At 55.1% G+C, this 23432-nt stretch overlaps 4 protein-coding genes across 6 annotated transcripts; 1 reads left to right on the forward strand and 3 right to left on the reverse strand.

Moving 5' to 3' along the window:
• Positions 1-644: 644 nt before the first annotated feature.
• On the reverse strand, positions 645-13645 carry PRPF3 (pre-mRNA processing factor 3). Of its 3 annotated transcripts, none has more exons than XM_048929281.1 (16): positions 13537-13645; positions 11277-11458; positions 10289-10419; positions 6947-7093; positions 6388-6471; positions 6058-6278; positions 5386-5692; positions 4525-4691; positions 3875-3957; positions 3462-3605; positions 3204-3303; positions 2599-2712; positions 2276-2394; positions 1746-1829; positions 1563-1624; positions 645-1239 (listed from the first exon to the last, which is right to left on the reverse strand). In XM_048929281.1, the coding sequence occupies exons 2-16, from the start codon at positions 11419-11421 to the stop codon at positions 1093-1095; spliced, it is 2055 nt and encodes a 684-aa protein (XP_048785238.1). In that variant the 5' UTR covers positions 11422-11458; positions 13537-13645; the 3' UTR covers positions 645-1092. The 3 variants fall into 3 exon arrangements, with proteins under 3 accessions (XP_048785238.1, XP_048785239.1, XP_048785240.1); XM_048929282.1 differs by lacking the exons at positions 11277-11458; positions 13537-13645 and adding exons at positions 7938-8033; positions 9514-9607 and having other exon boundaries at positions 10289-10327; XM_048929283.1 differs by lacking the exons at positions 11277-11458; positions 13537-13645 and adding an exon at positions 7938-8033 and having other exon boundaries at positions 10289-10400.
• A 928-nt stretch (positions 13646-14573) lies between these two features.
• MRPS21 (mitochondrial ribosomal protein S21) lies at positions 14574-15839 on the reverse strand. Its single transcript, XM_048929134.1, has 2 exons — positions 15638-15839; positions 14574-14831 (listed from the first exon to the last, which is right to left on the reverse strand). Exons 1-2 carry the CDS (start codon positions 15718-15720, stop codon positions 14651-14653), a joined length of 264 nt encoding a protein of 87 aa, XP_048785091.1. The 5' UTR covers positions 15721-15839; the 3' UTR covers positions 14574-14650.
• A 1298-nt stretch (positions 15840-17137) lies between these two features.
• CIART (circadian associated repressor of transcription) lies at positions 17138-19238 on the reverse strand. The gene is made up of 5 exons (XM_048928908.1): positions 18896-19238; positions 18287-18525; positions 18049-18124; positions 17582-17660; positions 17138-17453 (listed from the first exon to the last, which is right to left on the reverse strand). Exons 1-5 carry the CDS (start codon positions 19236-19238, stop codon positions 17189-17191), a joined length of 1002 nt encoding a protein of 333 aa, XP_048784865.1. The 3' UTR covers positions 17138-17188.
• An 863-nt stretch (positions 19239-20101) lies between these two features.
• On the forward strand, positions 20102-23407 carry CA14 (carbonic anhydrase 14). Its single transcript, XM_048928909.1, has 10 exons — positions 20102-20153; positions 21098-21277; positions 21367-21509; positions 22148-22243; positions 22332-22398; positions 22486-22643; positions 22714-22840; positions 22919-22939; positions 23017-23101; positions 23226-23407. Exons 1-10 carry the CDS (start codon positions 20102-20104, stop codon positions 23293-23295), a joined length of 999 nt encoding a protein of 332 aa, XP_048784866.1. The 3' UTR covers positions 23296-23407.
• The last annotated feature ends 25 nt before the right edge of the window (positions 23408-23432 follow it).

Consider the following 23432-nt stretch of genomic DNA (forward strand, 5'->3'; position numbering starts at 1 on the left):
GGGGGGGGGGGGCGGGTGTTGGGTGTGTGGAGAACGAGGCGGCCCCACAGCGAGAGGCGGCCGCGTTCCGAGCTCCGTTCGGCGGCCGCGCGGGGCACTCGCCGCTTCGCCCTCCCCTCCCCCCCCCCCCGGGCGGCGGATGAGGTGCGCTGGTGCCTCGGTCACTCGCCGGCCCCCTCCGCGCGCAGCGCCCGCCCCCCCGCCGCCATTTTGTGCCAGGCTCCCTCACACGGCCTCGGCGGCGCCCCCCCCTACACCGCCGCCTCTGCGCCGCGCATGCGCAGCCGCTCGCCCCCCAGGCAATGCGCACGCGCCGCCCCGCCCCGCCGCCCTCCCTCCACTTCGCGCCTGCGCCTTGCGCTGCCCCCCCCCTTTCCCCTCAGCGATGCGCTTTGCTCCCGGCCTGCCCCGCGGCCAAGATGGCGGCCGCCTGCGCTTTGGCGGGGTCGGGGGAAGCAAGGCGGGCCGTGAAGTAACGGAGCCTTTCCGCCCGACCCGGCCCTACACAGAGCTGCCCTTCCCAGTGTGCGCTGCCCTGAGATCAAGCTTCTTTTAAAGCACCAAAGTCCCTCCCCCCCCCCCCGCCCCCAGTCGGCGCTGTTCCAAACCCTGCCAGAAACACACACACACAAACTGAAGGCGGCTTCAGCTTTTACAAAAAAAGTTTATTATGTAAATATAGGATGTGGGCTAAGTCCCCGTCTCCTACTCTGCTTTACAAACACCAAGTGCTCCTCCTGCCCCACACCGACCCCGTGGTGCCCCCCACACCTCCCAGGCCGTCGTACCTCGGGCTCCTGAGGGGTCAAAAACAACTTTTAAAAACAATTTCTCCCCCTCTGCTCCAAAACAAATCTTTCCAGAGGAGCTCAGAGACCCTACAGTGCAGCCGGGCGGCAGCCAGCAGGTTTGCACTGGCACCTCCAGGAGCTGAATGTATCCAGGAAACAAATGTTAACTGATTCGTTTTAAAAAATATTTCTTTAATCATACTCGCTGTACTGTGGAGAGAGCGGAGGGGAGGAAGGGTTCGTCCAAGTTCCCACGAGGTATTGTTCTCAAACCAAGAGGGGTGCCGGGGCAGCAGCACCCTCAGTCTGTGGATTCCAGCACGGACTCGCTCAGAGCCAGGTCCCAGTAGTGCTCTGCTCCGTGCTTTTTAAAGTGCTCCCGTGCCATGTTTTCAGTGGGGCACTGCTTAAATTTCATTTCGCCAAAGCTGCGATCCTTTGCTGTGCCCTGGAAAAGAAAAGGGACTCATTTCAACAAGTCTGTGGGAGAAAGTAGCTGAAATAAAACTGAACGACTCAGGGGAGCCTGAGAATAAATGTTTTTACAGGTTAGCAATCAATTAACCTGACTGTTGCAGAAGCATGGGTTACCAGCATCCACTCTGTGCTGTGTAATTCTGTTATTGTTTAAGAAATGGTTACAGCTTCAGTCAGACCAGTAGATTTCCATTTCACACAGAGCTGCAGAACGTCAGCCATTCTGTCAGGCAGGGTCAACCCGTGCCTTGCCTAAGCCCCCCGAACTCCCAGCAAACCAGAACTGCCACTCACCTCCCAAACCAGAGAGCATTTGTTTGTTTTCTTAACAGACTCCTCATCAGACTCGTCATCATCTGGAAAAACAACAACAACAACAAATTCTAGTCCTGCAGAATCCCCCACCACTGCTCCACCAGTCCAATGGCTACAACATGATCTGTTACCACCTCCTTCCCCACAGGGTCTTACACTTACCCTCTCCCTTGGTGTTTGATGTTTGTTCATCCCATTTTATTCGATGAAGCATAAGACGTTTGAATTTCTTCTGTGCTTTCGGGCCTGGGGAGAATTGAGACTCACATTCACACAGTTCCATAACCTTCGTGCTTTAGGAGATTTTAAAAGGCAGCAGAACAACACCCACAAACACACAGCTAAGCCTTTCAGAGCATGCTCAGCTGATCAGACACAAGCAGAGCACAGCCAGGCCCTTCCAGCCAAACTGTGAGTAACTGCATTGGACTCTGAATGGATGCAATGATTTAAATCGAATGCATTTTCCATCAACATCAAACGTACTGTTTTTTTCCATCTGGCTTACAGTGCTCTCCTCTGTGCTCAGTACTAGCACCGTTAAAACCATAATGAAGGCAGTTTCAAAGTGCCTCCTCACTTCCTTGTTCTTCCACAACCCTCTGGCTGTTATTTTCACACGCAGGTGATTTTTGCAAAAGCAAACTTTTGAACATTATGCCGCGACCAAAACCTGCCTCAGAAATCCTCACCTCCTTCTACCACGACCACGTTGACATCTTTGTGTAGCACCACCACGCCTGTTAAGTACAGCTGGCCAGCATTCGCCTCGATTTTGAATTTTTTTGCTGGATTGCTCAAGTTTCTGACCCTAAGGACAGGATAAAAAACAGCTGTTTGTGGAAGAACAGAGCTATTGTTCAATATCTTGAAATTGATTTCTGCACATCAATCTGTCAAGTAGGCCAAAGGACGCTCCTCTTCACAGCACGTGTTTCTACAGAGCATTTCGTGGGCCATTTACAAACTGACACAAGTACAAACATCCATCAAGAGCACGCATCCCAGCACTCACCTATACACAGCTATGTGAACTCCCTGTGAAACATCTTCTTTCAGCTTTTTAATCTTCTTTGCTTTTCGTTGCTCTGCTGTCAGTTTCCTTGCGGCATTTGCTTCTTCGTGAGCTCTGGATACAAAAAGACACAGCAATAAGCAAAAACACAGCCTACAGTTTACCTGTTACCACATTGAAACAGATCCTTAAGTACAGAATGGATCCCAAAACAGCTCCAAATTCTACCCAGATTCCTGAATTGAGCACATGGGCTCTTTTAATTCAGCCACCAGTCCAATTCTTCCCTAAACGTGTTAATTGATAACAACCATCCTGTCAATCATCATCACAGTAGGAAACTCATTTAACACAGGGCACAAAGCCAATTTCCAATGCCAAAAATTGATCTCTCAGACCCAAATCCCCACTCGGGGCCATGAGAGGTTCATTCAAGACAGTAGAAATAAACTGCAAGAGCAGCGCACACAAACACACATACAAATCAAACTGCTCTTGCTTTGCTCCATCAGTTCTGGAACTTTCTTCTCTAGGAACAAATGCAGCAGCACCACAAAGTCCATCCAGAAAAGACAAACAAAAAATCAGCACAGCGTGCCACCTACTTCTGTCTCTTTGCCATCTGTGCTCTAACATGAGCTTCGACTTTTGTTGGGTCCTGAACAGCTTCCGTCCCCAGCACTCGCATCAAGTTTGAAATTCTTACTGTAAGGAAGATGAGAGAACTGCCATATTTCACAGCAACACCCAGCATGTTCACAGGCTCACATGCACTCCTGCTGCAATTCCCAACCACGTTCACAGCTTGACAGCTAACGGCCTGCAGCAGCCCAACTCCGCACGCTGCAGCTGTTTCTTCTTACCTTTGGGCTCTGGAGGTGGCATCAGGCCCAGCCTGACTTTCTCCTGCAGCTCCTTCTGGGCTTCTCTCCGAGTCTGTCGCCGTAACTTCTTCTGCTCTTTCTTAGTTAAATAAACACCCAAGGTCACTGGTGTGTCACTGTCCACTGCAAAGAGAAACAAGGCAAGATAAAAACAAACGTTATGCCAAGCTTTCTGAAAACTGGGCAGAGAGGCTCCCTTCCAATTCTGGCTGCTTTTGCAGAGCTTTCATATTTATTTTCATACGATCTCTTTACCTCACAGGGATAAGAGACACGCCAGTCAGCGATAACTACAGCTGATTCACCTTGCCAAGTGTCAACATTCTGGAATATTTTGTACCTAGTCAACCAAATTGGGCAAAGTCTGAGACCAGAGTGCTACAGGGCAGTACCTGGTGGGTTAAGCTGTGCTGGGTGCTCCACGAGGTTTGTGATTCCAAAGTATTCATCTTTTTTTGAAGACGTTCCGCCTTTTCTAGAAAGGAGAGAGTTGGGCATCATTGCAAACCTCCCAGCCTGGATTCTTGCATTCCCTTAAACACAAGCCATGGAAAAAAAATAACACTTCCCTTGGACAAATCACGGCAGGTATTTGACATGCACAAACCTTTACCCAAAGCATAAAACAGAGGCATGCAGCACAGACGTGTTCCCCAGTGGAATATCCACACACATTTCAGTTAGGAGACAGGCCTGCCACAACTCCAATGAGATTTGTGAGTCAACTGCACTTGTGCTTGAGAAAGCACAACCAACACAACCAACCTGGGGCCAAACCATCGCCCTGACTGCCAGGCAGCCAGCTGCTCAGTGCCTGCAGGAACGCTGTCTCCAAAAAAGGAGAAGGGCAGCTGCCTACCAACACCCTTGGAGAGACCTGGGAGCAAACCCAGAGCCTGCCTGTATCTCAGGGACTGCAGCAGAATTCAATAGGACAAGCCTAATTTGCCACACTGCTCCACAGAGCCCCATATGATCCCCAAGAAACTCCCAGTTTCCTCGTGCAGGAGACCAATCAAAGCCTGGTACACAAAACACTTACAGATCAAGGCCGTTAGGGATGATGTACGAGTCCCACCACTCAATCTCTGGGATCTCCCCTTCTTTCAGCTCCTTTTTAGGGGTAATAAGAGCCAACTTGGTAGAAGTGTGTATCCCTGTCTTTCTGGCGGCCTGAGAGATCTCTGCCTGCAGCTTTTCTAGTTGAGCCTGAGAACAAGGAGAGGAAAGTGGCACATAAAAGTCATTCCGAAATAGCACAACTTCAGGAAAAGCACAGTTTGTAGGCATCTCCTCATCTGCAAATGTATATGCTTAAATCTGAAGCAAACCGCAGAGGAAACCTCACAAAACAAGATGATGAATGCAGTGCTTTTTCTAGCAAACTTGCTACAAACTTGGTGTTATTACTGAGCCTTCTTGGAGCACAGAGCAATCCCCAAATAATGCCTCTCTCTGGGCATCACCTCCCTGGGATTTCCTGTCTAATGAAGCTCTTCTCTCCCATTTTCCTCACAAATCTGGGCAGTTTACCAAGACCCTCTGAAATCTGCATCTCTAAGGTGATCACTTCTGTAGAAGGATGACTTGGCCACAGAACTATCTGTTCCCTTCGGAATTTTTCAATCCTTTATCAAAAAAGCCAACAAACCAGAACAACAAACCACCAGATTTTGTCTTTTGTCAAGTGAGGAAGCGCCCTCCACAAATATATTCTTATTTGGAAGTCTGCCTTTTCAATATGAACGATGTTGACAGAAAAAGCAACGTGTGATTTTACCAAAAAGCTTCTTCCTCAAGTGAACACAGCTCCCTTCACATCCCAGGAGAGGAGAATCAACTCCCATCCTGAACCAAACCCTCATTTCTGTGCTGTCAGTTAGCATGGCAAGACCTCAAATACCTTCGTTCGCAACCTCTGGGCAATTTTCTCAAATTTGCCTTTTTCATGGAACTTAAAGGTGCGTTTCTGACGCTGGGCTGGGGTTATGGAGACCCGGGGGTCAAAGTAAGTGTTGGATTCCATATCTTCCGAGGGCTTTTCTTTAAGCTGTTGTTTGAACTGCTCTCTCTTCACAGCTCTGATGTTTGCTTTTAGGGTTGGCATGCGGTGAGTCAATTCAATCTCTTTACCAGTCGCATCAACAGTTCGGCCTTGTTCATCCAAGATCAGTGGCGTAGGCTTTGTCTGATCCTTCAATTCCACCTTCCTGGTGGCAAAACAAACACATTCAAGTGTGATTATAGCATTAATTCAAGGGAATTGAGAACCACATTCCCACCGTGAGCACCAGACCCATAACTTGTGAAAATTCTGTGAATGGCTTCCTTGCACTGCTCAGCTCTCAGCTTTATATGGCCAGAAAGGACCCGAATCTCACGTACAGAAGTTGAGTGTTTCTCAGGGAAGGAGTGAGCTCCATTTCATCTCCGTAACACATTCCTTCCTTCAGCAGCCACTAAAGAGCTGCTACAACTGATGATGCACAGGGGAAACCCTTTGGCTACACCCTCTATTAACACTCTGGAACCTCCACTGTCAGGATTAGCGTTCAGAACAACAGCAGCTACTCACGGCGGTGCGATCCCCATGGCGTGCAGATTGGCCAGCCCCACCATGTTGGCATTGCCAATAAGCCCTGGTTTCAAGGCCAGCTGAGCCTGAATTCGGGCCTGCAGCTCGGCAGCTTTCCTGGCCTTCTCAATGGCATCATTCATGAAGGTTGCTGCCTGGGAGGGCTGGATCGTGTTGCCGATGGGGAGCCGTTCCGATTGGGATGAAGAAGAAATTTTTGGCTGTTGACAGAGAAATGACTTTTGTTACACAGCTGTTCTGATACCCCCAGCACAGGTCAACACATCATAGCTGCGTGCTACAAAGCAGCCTGCTAACTCCAGCAGCTACCTGTGGTGTTGGAGGACTGATGAAGCTCAGCTGCTTTTTCCTCTCTTCGATCTGTCGGGTGGCTGCTTCCATCATCTGCTTGATCTGTGGAAACAAAATGGGATGGTGAATTTTTCGCCACTTGACTGGAAGGAGAGAAAGGATCACCAGCACCCTTTCACACCGCTTTACAGCTGCAAATGAGCTCAAGCCAGCTTAATGAGAATAGAACAGTATCAAGCTACTTTAACTGATGACTGCCAGCTGTAGGAATCTAACAGTGCAGGCACTGTCTGCTAAGACTTTCTCCTCCTGGTTACTGCAGGTTATAAGAGAATATCCAAACTTTCACCACTTGAAGACTCCATGTTGTCATAAGCCCAGTGCACAAGAGGCAGTGAGCTCTGTGAAAAGAACACGGGCAGCAACTGCAGCAAACAAAGGATGGCCAAAAGCAGTTTGCCATCTGCTTGCACAGCTTGTGGATCCGGAGAAAACAAACATTACACTGTATCAGGATTCAAGATCTCAGCGCTGTTCTGGAGACAGAGCTGATGTAACACAGCCCAGTCAGACTGACCTGCAGCTTGGTCAGCATTCCAGGGCTTTCTGATGGCGGGCCTGGAATAACCTCAGGCTCATCCTCAACCTCCTCAAATCGTGGTATGCGCCGTTTCTTGACACCAGAAGATTCTTTGGATACCTCAGAGTCATCACCAAACACATCCTGAGGTAAAAGGAGAGAAAAACAAAGCTGATTAAAAGCTAAGAATTTCCATTGTGAACGCTGCTTCAGGACAAGAAAGCACCGTGAGAATTAAATCCAGCACTGAAAGGTCAGCACTGCACTGTGAGTTTGCAGGGTGGCACTCACAGGCTGCCCTAACTGGTAGCCCCACATCAAGCCTGTGCCCTGGTTCCTCACAAGAGAAGCATCGATGATGATCCATCCGGCAGCTTAAAGGACAGCAGACCCTGCAGGGACACGCCTGTGTAAAAGCCATCATTGCTTTCTTCGGTGGTCATGGGATTTTGGGAATTGAGGAGATGTAAGATCTCACTCAGCTACTCATAGAGATGGAGAAAGCCTGCACACAAGTTAGTGTGACCAGGCCCTAAGGGTGCCTGTATCTTCAGTCAACTTCAGAGGGGGTGAAAATGAAAGCTGCTCCATCCTACCGTGTTCTGACCAAAGGAAGAACAGAATCCCAGGCCCTGGAGGCAGGGACATACCTGCAGCATTTCCTCACAGCCTGACCCAGCAGGCTCCGGTTCTGAGCCAGATGCTGAGATGCTTTTAAGAAGCACAGCTCAGAGAGCAAGTGGGGCACTGATCACATCATGGACTTGCATCAGGTGTCCATCTCCCAAAACAAAAGTGTGCTTCACATAGAGCTCCGTGCTTGGGGAACTGGGGAAACTTGCCATTCGAGGGCTCCCCAGCTTGTGTGTTGGTGGTCATAGATTTCATTTGGTCAGTGCCAGTTTGGTGTAGGTCAACTGGATTTGTCCATGCAATTGTGTTCCTGTACTGTGTGTGAGAGCATTATTGGAAATAAAAATATACAAACCGGTTGCAAGCGTTAGTTGAAATCCCTTCTTCACTATAATGGTTCATATTCTACAAGGACACATCCTCATCCAGACACAGGTACTTCTTGGAAAACCTACAAGTTCAAGAGAAAGGACTTGCCCATAGTATAAAGTGTGTAAACCATTACGTTTTAGTTCCTGAAACTTCCCAAGCAATGACCTACCCCACGAGAGTTAACCAAAGAGAGAGAAGGAAGGCCAGCCAGAATGCTGAAGACAGCTAATATGACCAAGTAAGCAGCATCCTGAATTCATTCACTTCCTGATGCTACAGAGCTAAGTGTGTAAGTATAAATTCAACTCTGAAACCTGCAGTGGTGGTGGGAAAAGTCATTCTACACAGGATCAGGATCTGACAGCCTCACTCAACCACGTCGCTTTACAGCCGCGTGAGGACAGATCTTGAGGAAGGATCTCCAAGATGCAATTCCAGAGACTGAGGTTGATGAGAAGGCAGGCCGGATGCCTGTCTCCATACCAGGAGCCAAGAGATGAGGACAGCTCTGCTCTGCTGCAGCCCAGGCCTGCTTTGGGTCAGTTTAGAAGCCAAGAACACCATCAATCATCTGCAGTCACGTAGGACACCCACGCAGATGCTGCACTGGAGAAAAGTCACCAACCCCACACCCAGCCACATCCCTGCCTCCGTGTGCAGCGTGAGACAGAGCGCCAGGCTGCAGCGGGACGCCGCTCCTCCCCTCCCTCCGCTCTGCAGTGCACCGGCCACAGGAAGGTGAGAGGACAAGACAGAGAGGACAAGACAGTGGGAAGCCAGGTGCAATAACGGGTAATTCTGAATTTCACTTCTGAAGAAGCGTGGGATCTGTGTGTGTCAGCAGTGCCACAGGATGGTACGAATCTCCCTACAACACCACGGCCTGAGGTCTGCCCACCACAGGGTACCACGCAGCAATGCAACGCGTGATGTTTCTCTCTGCTGCCTCCACAAGAGGGCAAAAGCAAAAGCATGGAGGGGGCACAGCTAGGAGAAAACAGCCTAGCCAAAATCTGGCTTTCTAGTGGCAGTGTTGCATGACAAGTGCGTGTGCTGGGCTAAAACCCAAACTGAAGTGGAACCACAGAACAGAAATATTTGGTAGATGCTTATTGGCACCGCTGTTCTGATCAAGAAAGCTGCATAAAGCTGCAGTCCTTTAAGCTACAACATTCACTGGGACACCCGAAATCCAGACCTCTGCAGATCTCTAAATGAAGTTGCACTACTGCTGCTCAGGCTGCACTGAAACAGGCAGAATGGGAACTGCTTAAACACACTGCTCCTTAAAAGATGAATGTATCTGAGGTCTGCAGGAGGCCCTTCTCTGGCAGGTATTAAAACCTCCTCCAGGGAGTGAGAGAAAAAGCAACAGTTTCTAACAGAAAATGGGGAGCGAAGGCAGCTGTTTCCCCAACACATCTGAGGAGGGAAAAACTGAAATCTGAAAAGGATTATTGTAGATAACTGAGGTTAGGTGACAACTAAACAAGCTTACAGAACAATACAGTTTACCATAACATAGGAACCTCAGAAAAAAAAAGTCAAAGGAAACTTACTTTGTAAGCAGGGAGCAGCATGTAGAGTAGCCACTTTTAAACTCAGTATGCGAGTGATGAAAAAAATGGATTTCCAGAAGGTGGCCAGTAAAGTCTTCAAGAGAACAAAGGAGGTGAAAACAGGTTTGGATGCACGAGCCTTCCCCATCCCAGACAAGTGTTAGGTGGGAGAAACACCAGAGAGCTTCTACATCCCTGCTGTAATCAACCTTGTGCTAAGGTGAGGGAAAAGAGGTTGCCAACAATTGCCCTGTGGATTCCAGATGGCAAAGAGAAGGAAAACCCATCAGATCACTCACCACAGAAAGACCCATTCACTTGCAAAAGGGCACCATCCAGTGGCAGACTGAAATAGGCTCCACAGAGCAAGGAAGAGGAACAAGAATTACTGTGAGGTGGGACAACTCTACCCCAGGTTGTCAAGAGTCAGTACTGCCAAGTGCAACAGTGGTGAGTAGGAGAGGAAGCAGAGATGGAGCCCTGCTGTCTGAGTTACTTTGTTGACGAGCCTAGCAGAGATTGTTAAAGAAACCAAAAGCCCAGGCTTCCACCTTGGACACCACCAAGGACAGCATTCAGCTTCCTCATCAGAAGGTAAAGAGAACTGAAAGGTAAAGGCTCACACACTTCATCATGGAGAAGGGTCTTTTCTCTTGAACTTTAAGCATTACAAGATGTACCTCTCTGGAAGAGGAAAGTGTGACAGAGTACCAGTGCTGCCTCCAAAGCCACCAAACAACAGAAAACCACAATCAATAATCAGTCCTTGGCTCACCTTTAGCTCTCGCTTTCGATTCCGGTCACTGTTGGATTTTGAGTGCCTGGAGCTTCGCCCTTCCTCCACTGCTTCAAAGAGTTTGTCCACAAATCGCAGCGTGGAATCATCGAGAAAGGGCTTGAGATGGTCTGGGAAAGAAGAGGAGTTGTGTCAGTGGCAGAATTCGCTGCTCAGGATGAGTGGGAGAGCACAGAACTCACAGAGCCTTCTGCAGAGCCACAGAAAACTTTTAAAATGCAGCTTCAACCCAATTAATGCAGTGGAAACTGCAACCAGGGCTCAGGAAGCCTCTGGGATCTGCAGATGCTGACATCTGGAGTTAAGAAAAAGGGCAACAAAAGGACATCCTGCAGTAAGGAGTTTAAACTCGCTGTACTGGAGTCCAGACTTCCACTAGATAAAAAAAAATAAGCACAAAACAAAACAAACAAACAAAAAACCAACAGGGATTAAATTGTAATTTTAAATTCCTTTCGGTGAAAAAATAGATTTTAAATTCATTTTATCCCTTTCTGCAGTACATCCCACAGCTTTTGAACTTGTCTCACCTGCACGTACTTACCTCTGCCTCATCGAGGCTGTCAGACATTATCCCTATCACTGTGCAAAGAGGTGCAAATGAGCTCCAGGGTTTGGTTAGCTTTGGTTCTAAGCATAAAAGCTTGTGTTGAACGAATCTGCCTTCAGATCTACATGCATGGCATCCACCTCCCAAACACTGACAGCCTCGAGTGGCAACGAAACCACAACCTGCCATGCAGCTGAGCACCAGCAGTGCAAACTCAGCCTCTCTGAGATGGAGGGAAAGAGCTCAAACTTGGTCTGAGGCTGCTTCAAACACAACACAGTGACTAGAAATGGGTGATGCCAACACAGGCTCTTTCATTTCAGTACGTAATCCATTTCTTGTGTGTATGCTGTATAGGTTTCCTTCTGCCAAAGGGCCTGACTGCTTCTAACACAAGCTCAGGGTTGTGTGACATACCAGCTGCCTTCTTCTTGTCCATGCCCTTCCCAACGCAGTTCAGTGCTGCAGTGACCACAGTGGGCTCGGAGAAACCCAGCACTCTCTTCACTGTCTTCTCGATCCATGGTTTCAGCTCATCCAATTCCCTTTTGGAGAGCGACATTGCTGCTCGTAGCTGATCTCAGTTATCTTGCTTGTACCTGTGAAGAAAGCAAACAAGACAACCAGAGTTCAACAAAACAAAGACTGTTGGTATTTTGGTGCATTAAAGACAGAGCCTGAAGCTGGTGAAAACTCCTAGAGGTTATTTTCACTCCCTGATTTTTAAAACAAGCGCTAAAATTACGTGAGCAACACAGAGGTCTCAGGAGAACAGACAAGATGCAGCTTCCAACTGTGAGAAGAGAAACCCCGCTCACAGGTTTTGTGCAGATGGCCACAGAGAAGTCCAGAATCTCCTAAACCCCACCAGCACAAAACCACCCTTCCCTTAAGGGAGCTGGAAGAACGCAAGGCAAGCGTGTTCCAGTTGTTGTAAATCAGGACCCACTTCCACGCACAGTTTTCTCACAAACACAAGGAGAAAAGCTTGGCCTTGGTGTTGCTTCAGCCCTTGCTTTCTCCTGCTAACACAGCCTGGAGCAGCTACACGCACGCCAGCCCACTTACAGATGCTCCCCAAACCAGTTTCAGGAACTTTTCATGCACAGCATCTGCTAAGCAACGCCTCAAACACATACAGCAACATCTTGATGGGTCACCCATTGGTTCTTCCCATTCCCACGAGCTTCCCAAACAACTCTCAGCACATTCCCAGCTCTTTGCTGCAGGCAGCCTTCCTGTAATGCCCAGGGAGAACTCAGCAATCTCATTGAGGTTTACTGGTTCCTAACCACCAGCACACCCCTGACTGCCTCCGTGTTTACTGCTTAAATGAAGCAGCAGATCAGCAATGCTGCCCTTCCCTGTTGGCTCTTTTTGAGCCCGATTCCAAATCACAGATTCAAGACAATAATTTCTCACCATTAATCATTAGTAGTTCTTTAACATAAGCTGCAACGAAGCGGATGCAATAATGTTTAATTACTCAGCCAGGCACTAATCTGATTTGGAAACCAAGTCTCCTTTATCTGGAAACAGGAGAAAATCTTCTTAAGGAAATATGTTTGACCTCAACATTTCTTGCCCCCAGGAAAAACCCAGCAGAGCCTTTACCTTAACCTAGGGCTACTTAAAATGAGAGCTAACAGCACCTAAAATGCAGTTATCACTCCTAAAACTGAGAACAAAGATCCTGGATGTGGTAACAAAGCGCTTCTCAAGTTAGAGACTGAAAAACAGCCGAGAGAAGCAAACCTACAGGTCTGAAAGAGCAACAAAAGGGGTGAAGCTTCAGCTGGAGAGCTCCTAATGACCCGCAGGGAGGAGGTTGGACACACCTTGCAGTCCTGCATTTTTGACAGTGGGGATCACTGAGATACATTAAAAAGCAGCATCGGATACAGCCCAAAGGAACATCATTACAGCATTTCATCATTAAGTCCAGACTTGGAAGCACGTAATACTTCAGGGTGAAGTTAATTGAGAGTCAAGACGCATCAAGATAAGTGATAACTACGACACAACAGCGCTGCTGATGCATCACAGCTTTCTGCACGCTTGCTCAGAAAGGCTAAACCGAATTAATTTGCACTTGGCTTAAACCTCGCATTCCTGTTCAACTCCTGCAATTCGTGAGGACCGAGGAAGAAAAGCAGCAGCTTCAATGGCATTTCCCCCCCCACCTCCCATCAGCACCAATCCCGCAGCCGTCAATGCTCGGAGCTCTGTGGGACTTCGAGGGCACGAGAAGCGCAGAAAACAGGCTGTAAGCACCTACATGGAGGCACCCACCAACCCGGGCCCCTTCGGTGCTTCCCGAAACGCGGCTAACGTGAAACTGCCGCTCCCACAGCGCTGCGGCCACAACAAACGGAGCCGTTCGGTGCCCCGCAGCTCCCACGCGCCCGAAGGGACCGCTGAAATTAACGGTTACGATGAACGTTTTGAATATAACCCAATCCCGCGGCGTTCGTTGCCTCAGCCCCACCCGCAGCCCCGGATTTGAGCGCACAAACTCGGCGCTCCCGGCCGGCTCCGGGCTAGGCGGAGGGGCCTCGCCTCGCTCTGCCACCGCGCGTCACGGCTGGGCCCCGGATTCCCTCACAGCCGTCCGGACGCGGCCTTCCCGCCCCGCTCCCCTCGGCCGCTGCCTTCCCGCCTCCCCCCGGTCCCTCACCGCGGCGGGGCGCGGCCCCCGCAGGCCCCGGCCCGAACGGCGATTGCGGGCCTGACGGCGACGGCACGTCGGGGCGGAAGCGGAAACGGCTGCGGCGGAAGCGCTGCGCATGCGTGCCCGCCCGCCCGAGGGCTGCCGGGAAGGAAACGAAAGGAGGAAGTGAGGCCGCGCGCCTTCATCACGTGACACGGGAGCGCGGGAAACCGCCTGCGGAAAAGAAGGAGGAGCGGTTTGGAGAGCGGCGCTGCTGAAATGGAACCGGGGGTCCCCAGGGGTGAAAAGCTGAAGCAGCAGCGTGTGATTGCAGCTGGGAAAGCAAACGGGATCCTGGGCGTCATCAGCAGAGGGGGAGCAGCAGGGCCAGGGAGGCGATCGTCCCTTTGTGCTCTGCTCTCTGTGGCCCCGTCTGCAGCACTGCGTCCAGGGCTGGGGGTTCCCAGACGAGACAGGGAGCTGTGGGAGAGGAGCCAGAGGAGCCGCAGGGCTGAGCAGGGGCTGCAGCAGCTCCCTGCAAAGCCAGGCTGAGGGAGCTGGGCTCGTTCAGCATGGAGAAGAGGAGCTGGGGCTGAGCTGAGTGCAGCCTGCAGCGCCTGCAGGGAGCCTGCAGCCAGGAGGGGAGGCAGCTCTTGGGCAGGGGAGATGAGAGCAGGGAACGGCTGGAAGCGGAGGGAGGGCAGCTGGAGGCCGGGGCTCAGGGAAGTTGTGTGCTGGGAGAGCGGTGAGGGGCTGAACAGCTGCCCAGAGAGGCTGCGATGCCCCGTCCATCCCTGGAGGGGTTGGAGGCCAGGCTGGATGGGGCCCTGGGCAGCCTGGGCTGCTGTGAAACGTAGGCAGGTTGGCATGCAGTGTGGGGTTGGAGCTCTGTGATCCTGGAGTCCCTTCCAAGCCTGGCCATTCTGTGATTCTGTGAAAAGGAGGGAAACAACCACAAGAGGGCGGATGGGGCCACCGAGACACGTTACTGCCCCGGCCAATTAACCTTACCTGCAATCCCCCAACCCACCCCCATCCCTCTGACTGCAACACCCAAGCGTGGCTGAACCAGAACAGCTTTTATTAATAGATGCAGCGCCCAATGAACAGACAGCCATGCAGTCAGATGGCCGCAGCCCCGCTAGCAGCCCAGCCAGGGGTCTGCGCGGCTCTTGCGGGAGAGGAAGGAGATTTTGCGTGCCATCTCAGTGTTGTAGACACGCCGGCACGCCTCATAGGCCAAGCGCTGCCTCTTGCGGCACGGCTTCTCATAGTAACGCCGCTGCTTCACCGACTCAATGATGCCATCCTGCGAGAGGATCCTGCGGGGAAGGTGATACCAGAGAACCGTGATCACATCTTCCTCCTCCCCTCTGCTGTGCCTTCGCTGCCACTTCCTGCATTGCCCACAGCCCAGCTGCTTGTAACGTCCTGACAGCCTTTATCTCCCCTTTCACCAAACCCTGTGCCTGCTGAGCCTTTGCATTTCAAGATCAAAGCTCGCGTTGCTTATTGTCCCCCCTGCTCACTCACCACACGAAACTCACTTCCTGCATTCTGCTACAAGACCCCAAAACAGCAGTGAGTGCTCTGGGAGTTGTCCAGGGTGCACTTACCAGGAATCTGGGAACACCAGGAAGCCTGTAGAGTGCTCTACAGCAAACTGGAGGCTCTGGGTGTAATTTAGGGTGCTCAGGAGTACACAGAAGGGTCCCAAAAGGCCTCTAGGGCATTCCAGGAAGCCTCTAGGGCACAATGAAGCACTCTGGGAGCACTGTGAAGTGCCGTAGAGTACATTGGAGCTTTTGCCATAAATGCAAGCACATTGGGATGCCCCTGGGGCAGCACTTTTTGGACATAATCACCTGCCCTCAGCTTCAACGCACCCAGGAGCAGCAGGGCAGAGCATCGAGGCATCACCCAAAGGGCAGTGAGATCCCGGCACGGCTGCCCTGTGGGGGTCTCCATCCCTGGAGGTGCCCGAGAACCAGAGATGGGACCCCTGTGCAAAGCAGCCAACCCACATCAAAGGGCGGACCCGAGGGGGAGGAGGGCTGTGAAGTCCCTTCTGCCCCAACCCCCTGCGATGCTCGGTGCCCCCCGCCCGGGCCCAGCCGCAGCCCCTCACCTGCTCAGCGCCCCATAGGCCGCATCCACGTTGCCATTTTGCACCATGACAGTGCGGCCGATGAAACGGAGGTGATTCGCCATGGTCGAGGGGCTCAGCTGAAGGCCGGCACCGCCCCGGGATCTCCCCTGCCCCCAGGAACCACCGGGACCCCGCGAAACAGCGACACCACCACTCACCTCCGTGTGCCCCGGAACCGGAAATCAACATAGGGCCCTGGCTGGTGGGCGGGGCTTAACACAAGGGGGCGTGGTTAAGAGGAAAGGAGCGGGGCTTAACCAGAGGGGGCGTGGTTAAGAGGAAAGGGGTGGGGCTTGTGACGCGAGTCTGTGGGGGCGTGGCGTGAATGAAGGGGGCGGGGCCATGGGAGAGGCTCCGCCTCCGGGTATCCCTATGGGGTCCTGGGTAGGGGTCACCGTGTGGGGCTGGGATCAGCACCAGGGGATCCCGGGACCGGGGTGACATCGGGCTTGGGGGTTGTGGGGTCCAAAGGACACCGGGCCCAGGAGGAGACACAAGGGGGAATGCTGGCCCCCATGGGGGACATCAGAACAGGTCCAGGAGGGACGCTGCTCCAAGGGACAGCGGGTATGGACACAGCAGAACTGCAGATGACACAGGGTCCAGGGATGGCACCAGGCCGCAGGGTGACAGCAGCACCAGGGGGGCCACTGGACCACTTGGGGGGAGGCATTGGATCCAAGGGACAGCAGCCCCAGGGGACACAGGGCTCGGGGATGACATCAGAGCTCCAAATGGGGACACCAGCTTCAAAGAGGACAACAAATCCAGAGGACAGAGATCCCAGGGGGCATCATGACCCCTGGGTGGAGACACCAGGTTTAGGGGACAGCAGCTTCAGGATGGCCACTGGGCCACATGGCGGTGGAGGGGAACACTGGACGCAAGGGACGCCAAGCCCAGGGGTGACACCAGGACCCAGATGGGGGCCAGGTTGAGGGGACACCAGGACCCAAGGAGACAAAACCCGCACCTCCTCACCCCCAAAACAGCCCCTCCACCCCCACATCACACCCCCAGCGAGTACAGAGGACACCATCACAGCCCAGCCCAGCCGCTCCGCTGCCATTTATTGCTCCCACGGGGGGAACGCGTCGCGCCCCAAAACCCTGCGGGGAAGGCACGAGGCTGGGGGGTGGCTGTGCTGCTGCGGGGGGGCCTGCCCCCCACCCCCATCCTCCTGTCCCCTTGTGCCCCCCCCGGCGTTGCAGCGAGGCCCCAAGGCACCGCGCTCAGGGTTGGAGGGGGGGGCGGCTCTGCTGCGTGTCTGTGGGGTTTGAGGGGGGGGGGAGAAGAGACCCCAAAAATCCACTTTGTTTGAGGTTGTTCTCGCAGTCCGGGGACGGGGCGCTGCCTCCTGCCCCCACTTTCAAAATAATAATAATAACAATAATTAAAAAAAAAAAAAAATCAAAGAAACAATTAAAAAATAAACCAGAAAGAAAAAAAAAAAAAAAAAAAAAAAAAGGCCAAAAAAAATAAACCCAAAAACCAAAATGAAGAAGAAGAGAATCCCGTGCTGGGGGACGGTCACACGTCGGGTGCTGCGGGGGGCGTGGGGGCCCCAGTCCGGGTGGGGAGGGGGCACTTGGGGTGTGTTGTCCCTGTTGGTGTCGTCTCTGATGTCCCCCCCGATGTCCCCGACGTGGCGCCGTCCCCGTGTGCGCTGCGGCGGTCTCGGAGCAGCAGGAGGACCCCGACGGGATCTGGTTCAGGGCCGGCTTTAGGGGCGACGTGGGGGAACCAGACTTTGAGCATCACCTCCACCTGCAGCAGGGTCCCCAGGTAGCGTGCGCTGCGGGGCGGAGGGGGCCCCCGTCAGCCCCCAGCCCCACAAAGGGAGCGTTTGGGGGCTGCGGACCCCCTGATGGAGAGGAGATCCTCGGGGTGTTTGGGTTTTCTTTTTGGGGGGGGGGTACTCACCCCATTTCGGGTTTTTGCAGGACACCGATAATCCGCTGGATTCTGTCCATGGCCACGCTCTGCTGGAAGCTGCTGAGCCCTGTGGGGTGGGATCCCCCCCGTGCCATAAATGCCCGTCCCATGGGGTGAGTTTGGGGGACACCGTGGGGATGGAGCTTCCTTCCATGATCCCCATCCCATGGGGCAATGCTGAGGACACCGTGGGGACAGAACCACTGTGCTATAAATCCACGTCCCGTGAGGACAGGAATGTAGGGATGAGACCCCATACCACAGATCTCAGCGCTACGGAAAGGTTTTGGAGTCACTGTAAAGGGGGCCACGGGGATGGAACCATTGTGCTGTAAGTCCCCATGCCATGGGGGGAGGGGGGGGAGGGGAGCATTGGGGACACTATGGGGCTGTGGTGGAGGATCTCCCGTGCCATAAATCCCTACGCTGTGGTTCTGGGATTGTGGGGCACCCACCTTTGTCGTATCTCCCCATGCGCAGCCCATTGAGCAGCTCCGTCAGAGGGCGGATGAAACCCCGCAGCTCCCGGCACTGCAAGGAGGAGGAGGAGGAGGATGAAGACCACCACCCCTATGAGACCCCCAACACCCCCCCCTCCACAAAGACACCCTGAAACCACCCTATCAGGAACACTCCAACCCACACCGCAACGTTTTAGGGGTCAGCACTGCTTTGTTTCATCCAAAAACTCACTTTTTGGGCAAAGAGGCGATCTCCGTCGCTGGGGGGGGTGGTGTTGTGCCGGGGACCCCCATCCCCATCCTTTGGCCGCTTTGCACCACGCAGCACTGGGGGCGGCTCCGGATCCCCCCCTGCCCTCCTCTTACGGCCCCGCTCAGACCGGGGGGGCACTGGGGGGGCTCTGGGGAGGGTCTCAGTCCCAATGCCATCACCAGAACTGGGGGAGCGCTGGGAAGGTTCCATGGGGTCACCTGGAAACGGGGAATGGGGAAATGAGCGGGGAAATGGGAATCGCATCCTTTTATTTTGCCCTTCTTACAATTTTTTATTTCTTTCACCTTCTTCGTCTTTTCTTCACCTTCTCTTCTTTTACGCTTTTTATCTTTTTTTTTTTAAACCTTTTTTTTTCTGCCGTTTTTCCATTCCTCTTTTATTTTTTATTGTTATTATTATTATTTTTTCATCATTTTCCCTTTCCCTGCCGAACGCTTCCAGTCCTCCCCCTCCAGCACCCCGCACCCCTTCTACCCCTATCTCCCCCTCCCCCTCCCCGGTTCCCGGTTCCCCTCCCCCGGTACCGATACCCCCCACCCCCGCTCCCGCCGCCCCGCACCCACCCACCTGCCGGCGGCAGCCGCTGCGGCGGGGCCGTGCCCGCCCGGTGCCGCTCTCCCCGTCCCTCCGTCCCCGTCCCGCTCCCGGTCGCGCTGTCCCGGCACCGGCGCCGGTTCCGCCCCGGCTGCGGCTGCCCCACGCGTACACGTGCGCGGCCGCACGTGCCTCCGCCGTCGCCCCGCCCCCTGCGCTCCCATTGGCTGCCGCACCCCTGGTAGTGGGCGGATCCGCCTCTCGCCGCCACGCCCCTTATACCTGATTGGCTGCTGCTGCCGCACGCCGTGCCCAATGCGGACGCTGCCCCGAGGCGATTGGTTGGGAGGGTGGGGCCGTGGCCACGCCCCTCCATGTGGCGAGGCGGCGGACCGGCGCGACACAGCGCCCCCTACCGGGCGGCGGTCACAGCGCCGGGGTTGGCGGGGAGCGGGGCGGGTCTCGGTGGAACCGGGCCCAAGCTACGGGAGCCTCGGTGAGAGCAGATCCGCGGCCGCGTCCCGCCGGCAGTACGGGACGGAGCTCAGCACCGCCCACTTCCCGTTCAGCCAATGGGCGGCGGCTCCGCTCCGGCTCGCGGGCGGCTCAGCCAATGGGAGTGCGGCGTCGCCTCAGCGCCGTTACATAATGGAATGCGGGGGGGGCAGACGCGTGTGCGCCCACGTGGGGGCGGGGCGGGGCGGGGCGGGCCGTGCGCGGGCGTGGGAACGCGCGTGGGGGGCGCGGGAACGCGCGCGGTGATGGGCGGGGCTTTGTCTGAGCCCCTCCCCTCCGTCCCCCCCGTGCGTGCCCCCCAGTATCCCCCACTGCTCCCCCACGACCTTCTGAGTGCCCCCCCGGTGCCTCCCAGTTTCCCACCAGCTGCCCCATAAGTGCCTTCCCCGTGCCTCCCAATGTGCTCCCCATGTGCCACCCAAGTATCGAGCCCCACACCTCCTCCAGCACAGAGAGCCCCCCAAGTCCCCACCACCCCCATAACGCTCACTCTCTCCCCCTCCCCCTCAAGCGCCCCAATGTCCCCTCTCCTTTTCCCCCCCCTTCCATCCCTGCAGGACCCCTCACCCTCCTCACCCTCCTCACCCTCTCCCCCCAATCCCAGCTCCCCTCCTCCATCCCTCCCCATCCCCATTCCCCCCTCCCCGGGGGTTGGGGGTGGGGGGAGGAATTCCCAGGGGGGTATTTAAGGCCGGGCAGCAGCACCCAGCAGCTCCCCCTGCCATGCTGCGTGCCCTCCTGCTGCTGGGGGCTCTGTGCCCTGCGCTGCCCGCCGGTGAGTGCCCCCCCCATTGCCCATTTCTGCAGGAATTCACCCCGATTTGTAGCTCCCCCCATTGATGTCACCCTCCTCCCCGTGGCCATGGGGAAGGGTTGGGGGATCCCCTGGGTTGGGGGACCCCCCTCAAAGCCCTGTACGCCCCTCGAAGTCCCCCAACAGCTCTGCTTCCTTCACAGGTCCCCATTGGACATATGAGGGTGAGTGGGGTTCGTGCAGCAGCACAGGGGTGAGCCCCCCCCCCCCCTCCCGAGGCACCTCAATGGAACCTGGGATCACCCCCACCCCAATTCTCCATTGCCCTCACTTTGAGCACCTCATTCCCATCCCAAATCCCCATTGCCCCCCTCCAGACACCTCAATGGAACCTGGGGTCACCCCAATTCCCCACTGCTCCCCTCTGCCCCTCCCAACACCTCATTGCAACCCAGGGTCCAACCCAGCGTTGCCACAGAGTGGAGGGGTCCCCCTAAATGGGAAGGTGCTCAGTGGGCGACCAGGAGGCTGTCGGATGGGTGATGGGGCCCCCACAGCCCCCCCACCCCCCAATGCCAAGACCCCAATGGGCCCATTGTATTCCTTTACATAAGGCACAGAGCCCCGCTTCGGCTGCCAAATCCAATTAGGGTCCATCCACGGCCAAATCCCCGCTAAACCCCTCTGTGGGGATGGGGACCCCACGGGTGCCACTGCTGTGGGGTCAGCGCAGGTCGTCTGAGCGGCTGCCTTTGTCCCTGCTTCACCAGCTGGAAAAATGTCCCCAGATTAGTGGTGGCACCAGGCTGGGAACGTCACCGATGTCCCCAAGGGGCCGGATTTTAGGGGGGCAAAACAATGGCTTTTGGGGGAAAACAACAGCATTTAGGTCTATGTGGCGCTCCAGGCGCGTTATAGGGCTGGGGAGCGTTGTCCCTATGGGTCCCCATGCTGTCACCTCACAGGTCCCCACGGGCAGCACCACTGGCCTGAGGGACACCCAGCATGCGGGGGCCGATCCCAATCCCCCATTGACATCGCAACGCAGCGGGTGCTGCCCGACCCCTCGCTGCCCCCCATCCGCCCCATGGGGTACGACCACCCCCTCGTCCCCACCTTCAGCCTCACCAACAACGGCCACACCGGTGAGATCGGGGTCTGGGGGAGGTGATGATGGGGGTCTCCGTGTCACAGCCCCGCTCAGTCCCCCTCCCCGCCATGGTGTTCCCTGCAGTGGTGCTGGCATTGCCACCCACCCTACATCTGGAGGGGCTGCCCCGAAGCTTTGCTGCTACACAGCTCCACTTCCATTGGGGTCACAGTGGTCACCCCGAGGGGGCTGAGCATCTCCTGGATGGGCGCCGGGCACCCGCAGAGGTATAAGGGGTGTGTTGGAATGGGTTTGGGTGTGGGAAATGGGCTCAGGAATGGGTATGGATGTGGGAAACGGTATGGGAACAGGAGTGGGAATGGGTTTGGGTGTGGGAAAAGGTATGGGAATGGGTAGAGGTGTGGGAAAAAGTATGGGAACTGGCACAGGAATGGGTCTGGGTGTGGGAAATGGTACAAGAACAGGTACAGGAATGTGTCCAAGTGAGGGAAACGGACACAGGAATGGGTCTGGATGCGGGGATCCACATGGGAATGGTAAGGGGTCTGGGAAACGGCATGGGAACGGTGTAGGAATGGGTCTGGGAAATGGGCACAGGGATGGGTGTGGGTGCAGGAATCAGCAAGGGAACGGGTGGGCGAATGGCTGTGGGAAATGGCATGGGAATTGGTATGTGAATGAGTGCAAGCATGGGAAATGGGCGCAAGAATAGGTTTGGGTGCAAGAAGCAGCACGGATCCGGGCGTGGGGATGGGTGCAGGCGAGGGAATCGGGTGCACGAACAGATCCAGATGCAGAAATCAATACAGAACAGGAATACAGGACAGGGGCAGGGTGTGGGGCTGGGGGAAGGTGTGGGGCACAGGGCACGGCCGGGGGGGGTCCCAGCCCCACGGTGCTGCAGATGCACGTGGTGCACTACGACGCGGAGCGCTACGCCAACGCCAGTGAGGCGCAGCATCACACAGCCGGGCTGGCCGTGCTCGGCATCCTGCTGGAGGTACGGGGAGGGGGACGGGACACCCCCAGCCACCCCCCAGCCCGACAGCACGGCCCTGAGCCCCTCCTCACCCCCCTCCTCCCCCCAGGTTGGCGATGAACCCAACGCCGCCTACGCCAACATCCTGAACCATCTGGGCAGCATCCGCTACGCCGGTGAGACGCCGCGAGCGAGAGGGCAGCGCATGGGAGACGAAGGGGAGGGTGCAGGCAGGGGGAACCCCACGCTGCTGTCCCCCGCAGGGCAGACAACGTCCATCCCCTCCTTCAGCGTGCAGGAGCTGCTGCCCGAGCGCCTGGACCGCTACTACCGCTACAATGGGTCCCTGACCACCCCACCGTGCTTGCAGAGCGTGCTCTGGACCGTTTTCCAGCAGCCCGTTTACATCAGCGCGGCTCAGGTGAAGCTTTGGGGCTTTTGGGGCTGCTGGGGTGAGGATGGAGGTCACAGCCACCCTGTTCCCGTTGCAGCTGGAGCAGCTGCAGGGCTCCCTGTACGCCACAGCGGTTGATGAGCCCTCAGCTGAGCGCCTGGAGGACAATTTTCGGGACCCCCAGGACCTCAACCAGCGTCCAGTGCTGGCGTCCTTCACCAGCAGTGAGAACTGAACTCTGGGACAGATGCAGGGGACCCCACAAAGGCCCTCAGAGCTCAGCGCTGGCTCTTCTCTTGCAGGTCCCCAGGGGTATTCGACAGGTAAAGCACATCCACGGCAGCTCTTGGGTGGTGGGGAGACCCCCTGCCTGCCCTGAGCCCTCTGTGGGGTCACGCAGGTGAAGTCATCGCCATCGTTTTCGGCACCGTCCTCGGCTGCCTCGGCCTCTTCCTCACTGTTCACTTTGTGAACAAACGGCTTCGGTGAGTGAGAGCCTCCCTTCCTCCCCCCCTGAGGAATCCTCACCACCAAAAGGAAGGGCTGGGGGGCACTGGGACCCCCCCCAAATCCTCACGGAGGGTCTCAGCCCATCCTTTCTCCTGTAAGGCAGCGCCCAGAGGACACAGGAGCAGGACGTCGTTTTCAAGGCCTCCTCCCGGCGCGCGGCTTCAGATGAGAGCCACCGACCCTGAGCCAGGAAGGACCCCCCCCAGAAGAGCGTGTGGGGCTCAGCCCTACAGAAGGGGCCCTGCTGGAAGCAAAGCCCCTTCCCAACCCCACAGCTGGCAGAGCAGGTTGCAGAGCACTGACCCC

The sequence above is a fragment of the Lagopus muta genome, chromosome 29 (assembly GCF_023343835.1).
Source record: "Lagopus muta isolate bLagMut1 chromosome 29, bLagMut1 primary, whole genome shotgun sequence".
Classification (NCBI taxonomy): Eukaryota; Metazoa; Chordata; class Aves; order Galliformes; family Phasianidae; genus Lagopus; species Lagopus muta.

Coding starts and splice junctions, on each gene's coding strand:
- PRPF3 (XM_048929281.1), bottom strand. CDS start 11,421: ATGTCGCTCTCCAAAAGGGAATTGGATGAGCTGAAACCATGGATCGAG. Junction 3,958..4,524: donor ATCCCTAACGGCCTTGATCT/GTAAGTGTTTTG, acceptor TCTCCTTTCTAG/AAAAGGCGGAACGTCTTCAA. Junction 3,606..3,874: donor AGCACAGCTTAACCCACCAG/GTACTGCCCTGT, acceptor TTCTCTTTGCAG/TGGACAGTGACACACCAGTG.
- MRPS21 (XM_048929134.1), bottom strand. CDS start 15,720: ATGGCGAATCACCTCCGTTTCATCGGCCGCACTGTCATGGTGCAAAAT. Junction 14,832..15,637: donor GCCTATGGGGCGCTGAGCAG/GTGAGGGGCTGC, acceptor CCTTCCCCGCAG/GATCCTCTCGCAGGATGGCA.
- CIART (XM_048928908.1), bottom strand. CDS start 19,238: ATGGAGGGGCGTGGCCACGGCCCCACCCTCCCAACCAATCGCCTCGGG. Junction 17,661..18,048: donor CATGGGGAGATACGACAAAG/GTGGGTGCCCCA, acceptor CCCACCCCACAG/GGCTCAGCAGCTTCCAGCAG. Junction 17,454..17,581: donor CTGCAAAAACCCGAAATGGG/GTGAGTACCCCC, acceptor TCCGCCCCGCAG/CGCACGCTACCTGGGGACCC.
- CA14 (XM_048928909.1), top strand. CDS start 20,102: ATGCTGCGTGCCCTCCTGCTGCTGGGGGCTCTGTGCCCTGCGCTGCCC. Junction 21,278..21,366: donor CACCAACAACGGCCACACCG/GTGAGATCGGGG, acceptor TGTTCCCTGCAG/TGGTGCTGGCATTGCCACCC. Junction 22,644..22,713: donor TTTACATCAGCGCGGCTCAG/GTGAAGCTTTGG, acceptor TTCCCGTTGCAG/CTGGAGCAGCTGCAGGGCTC.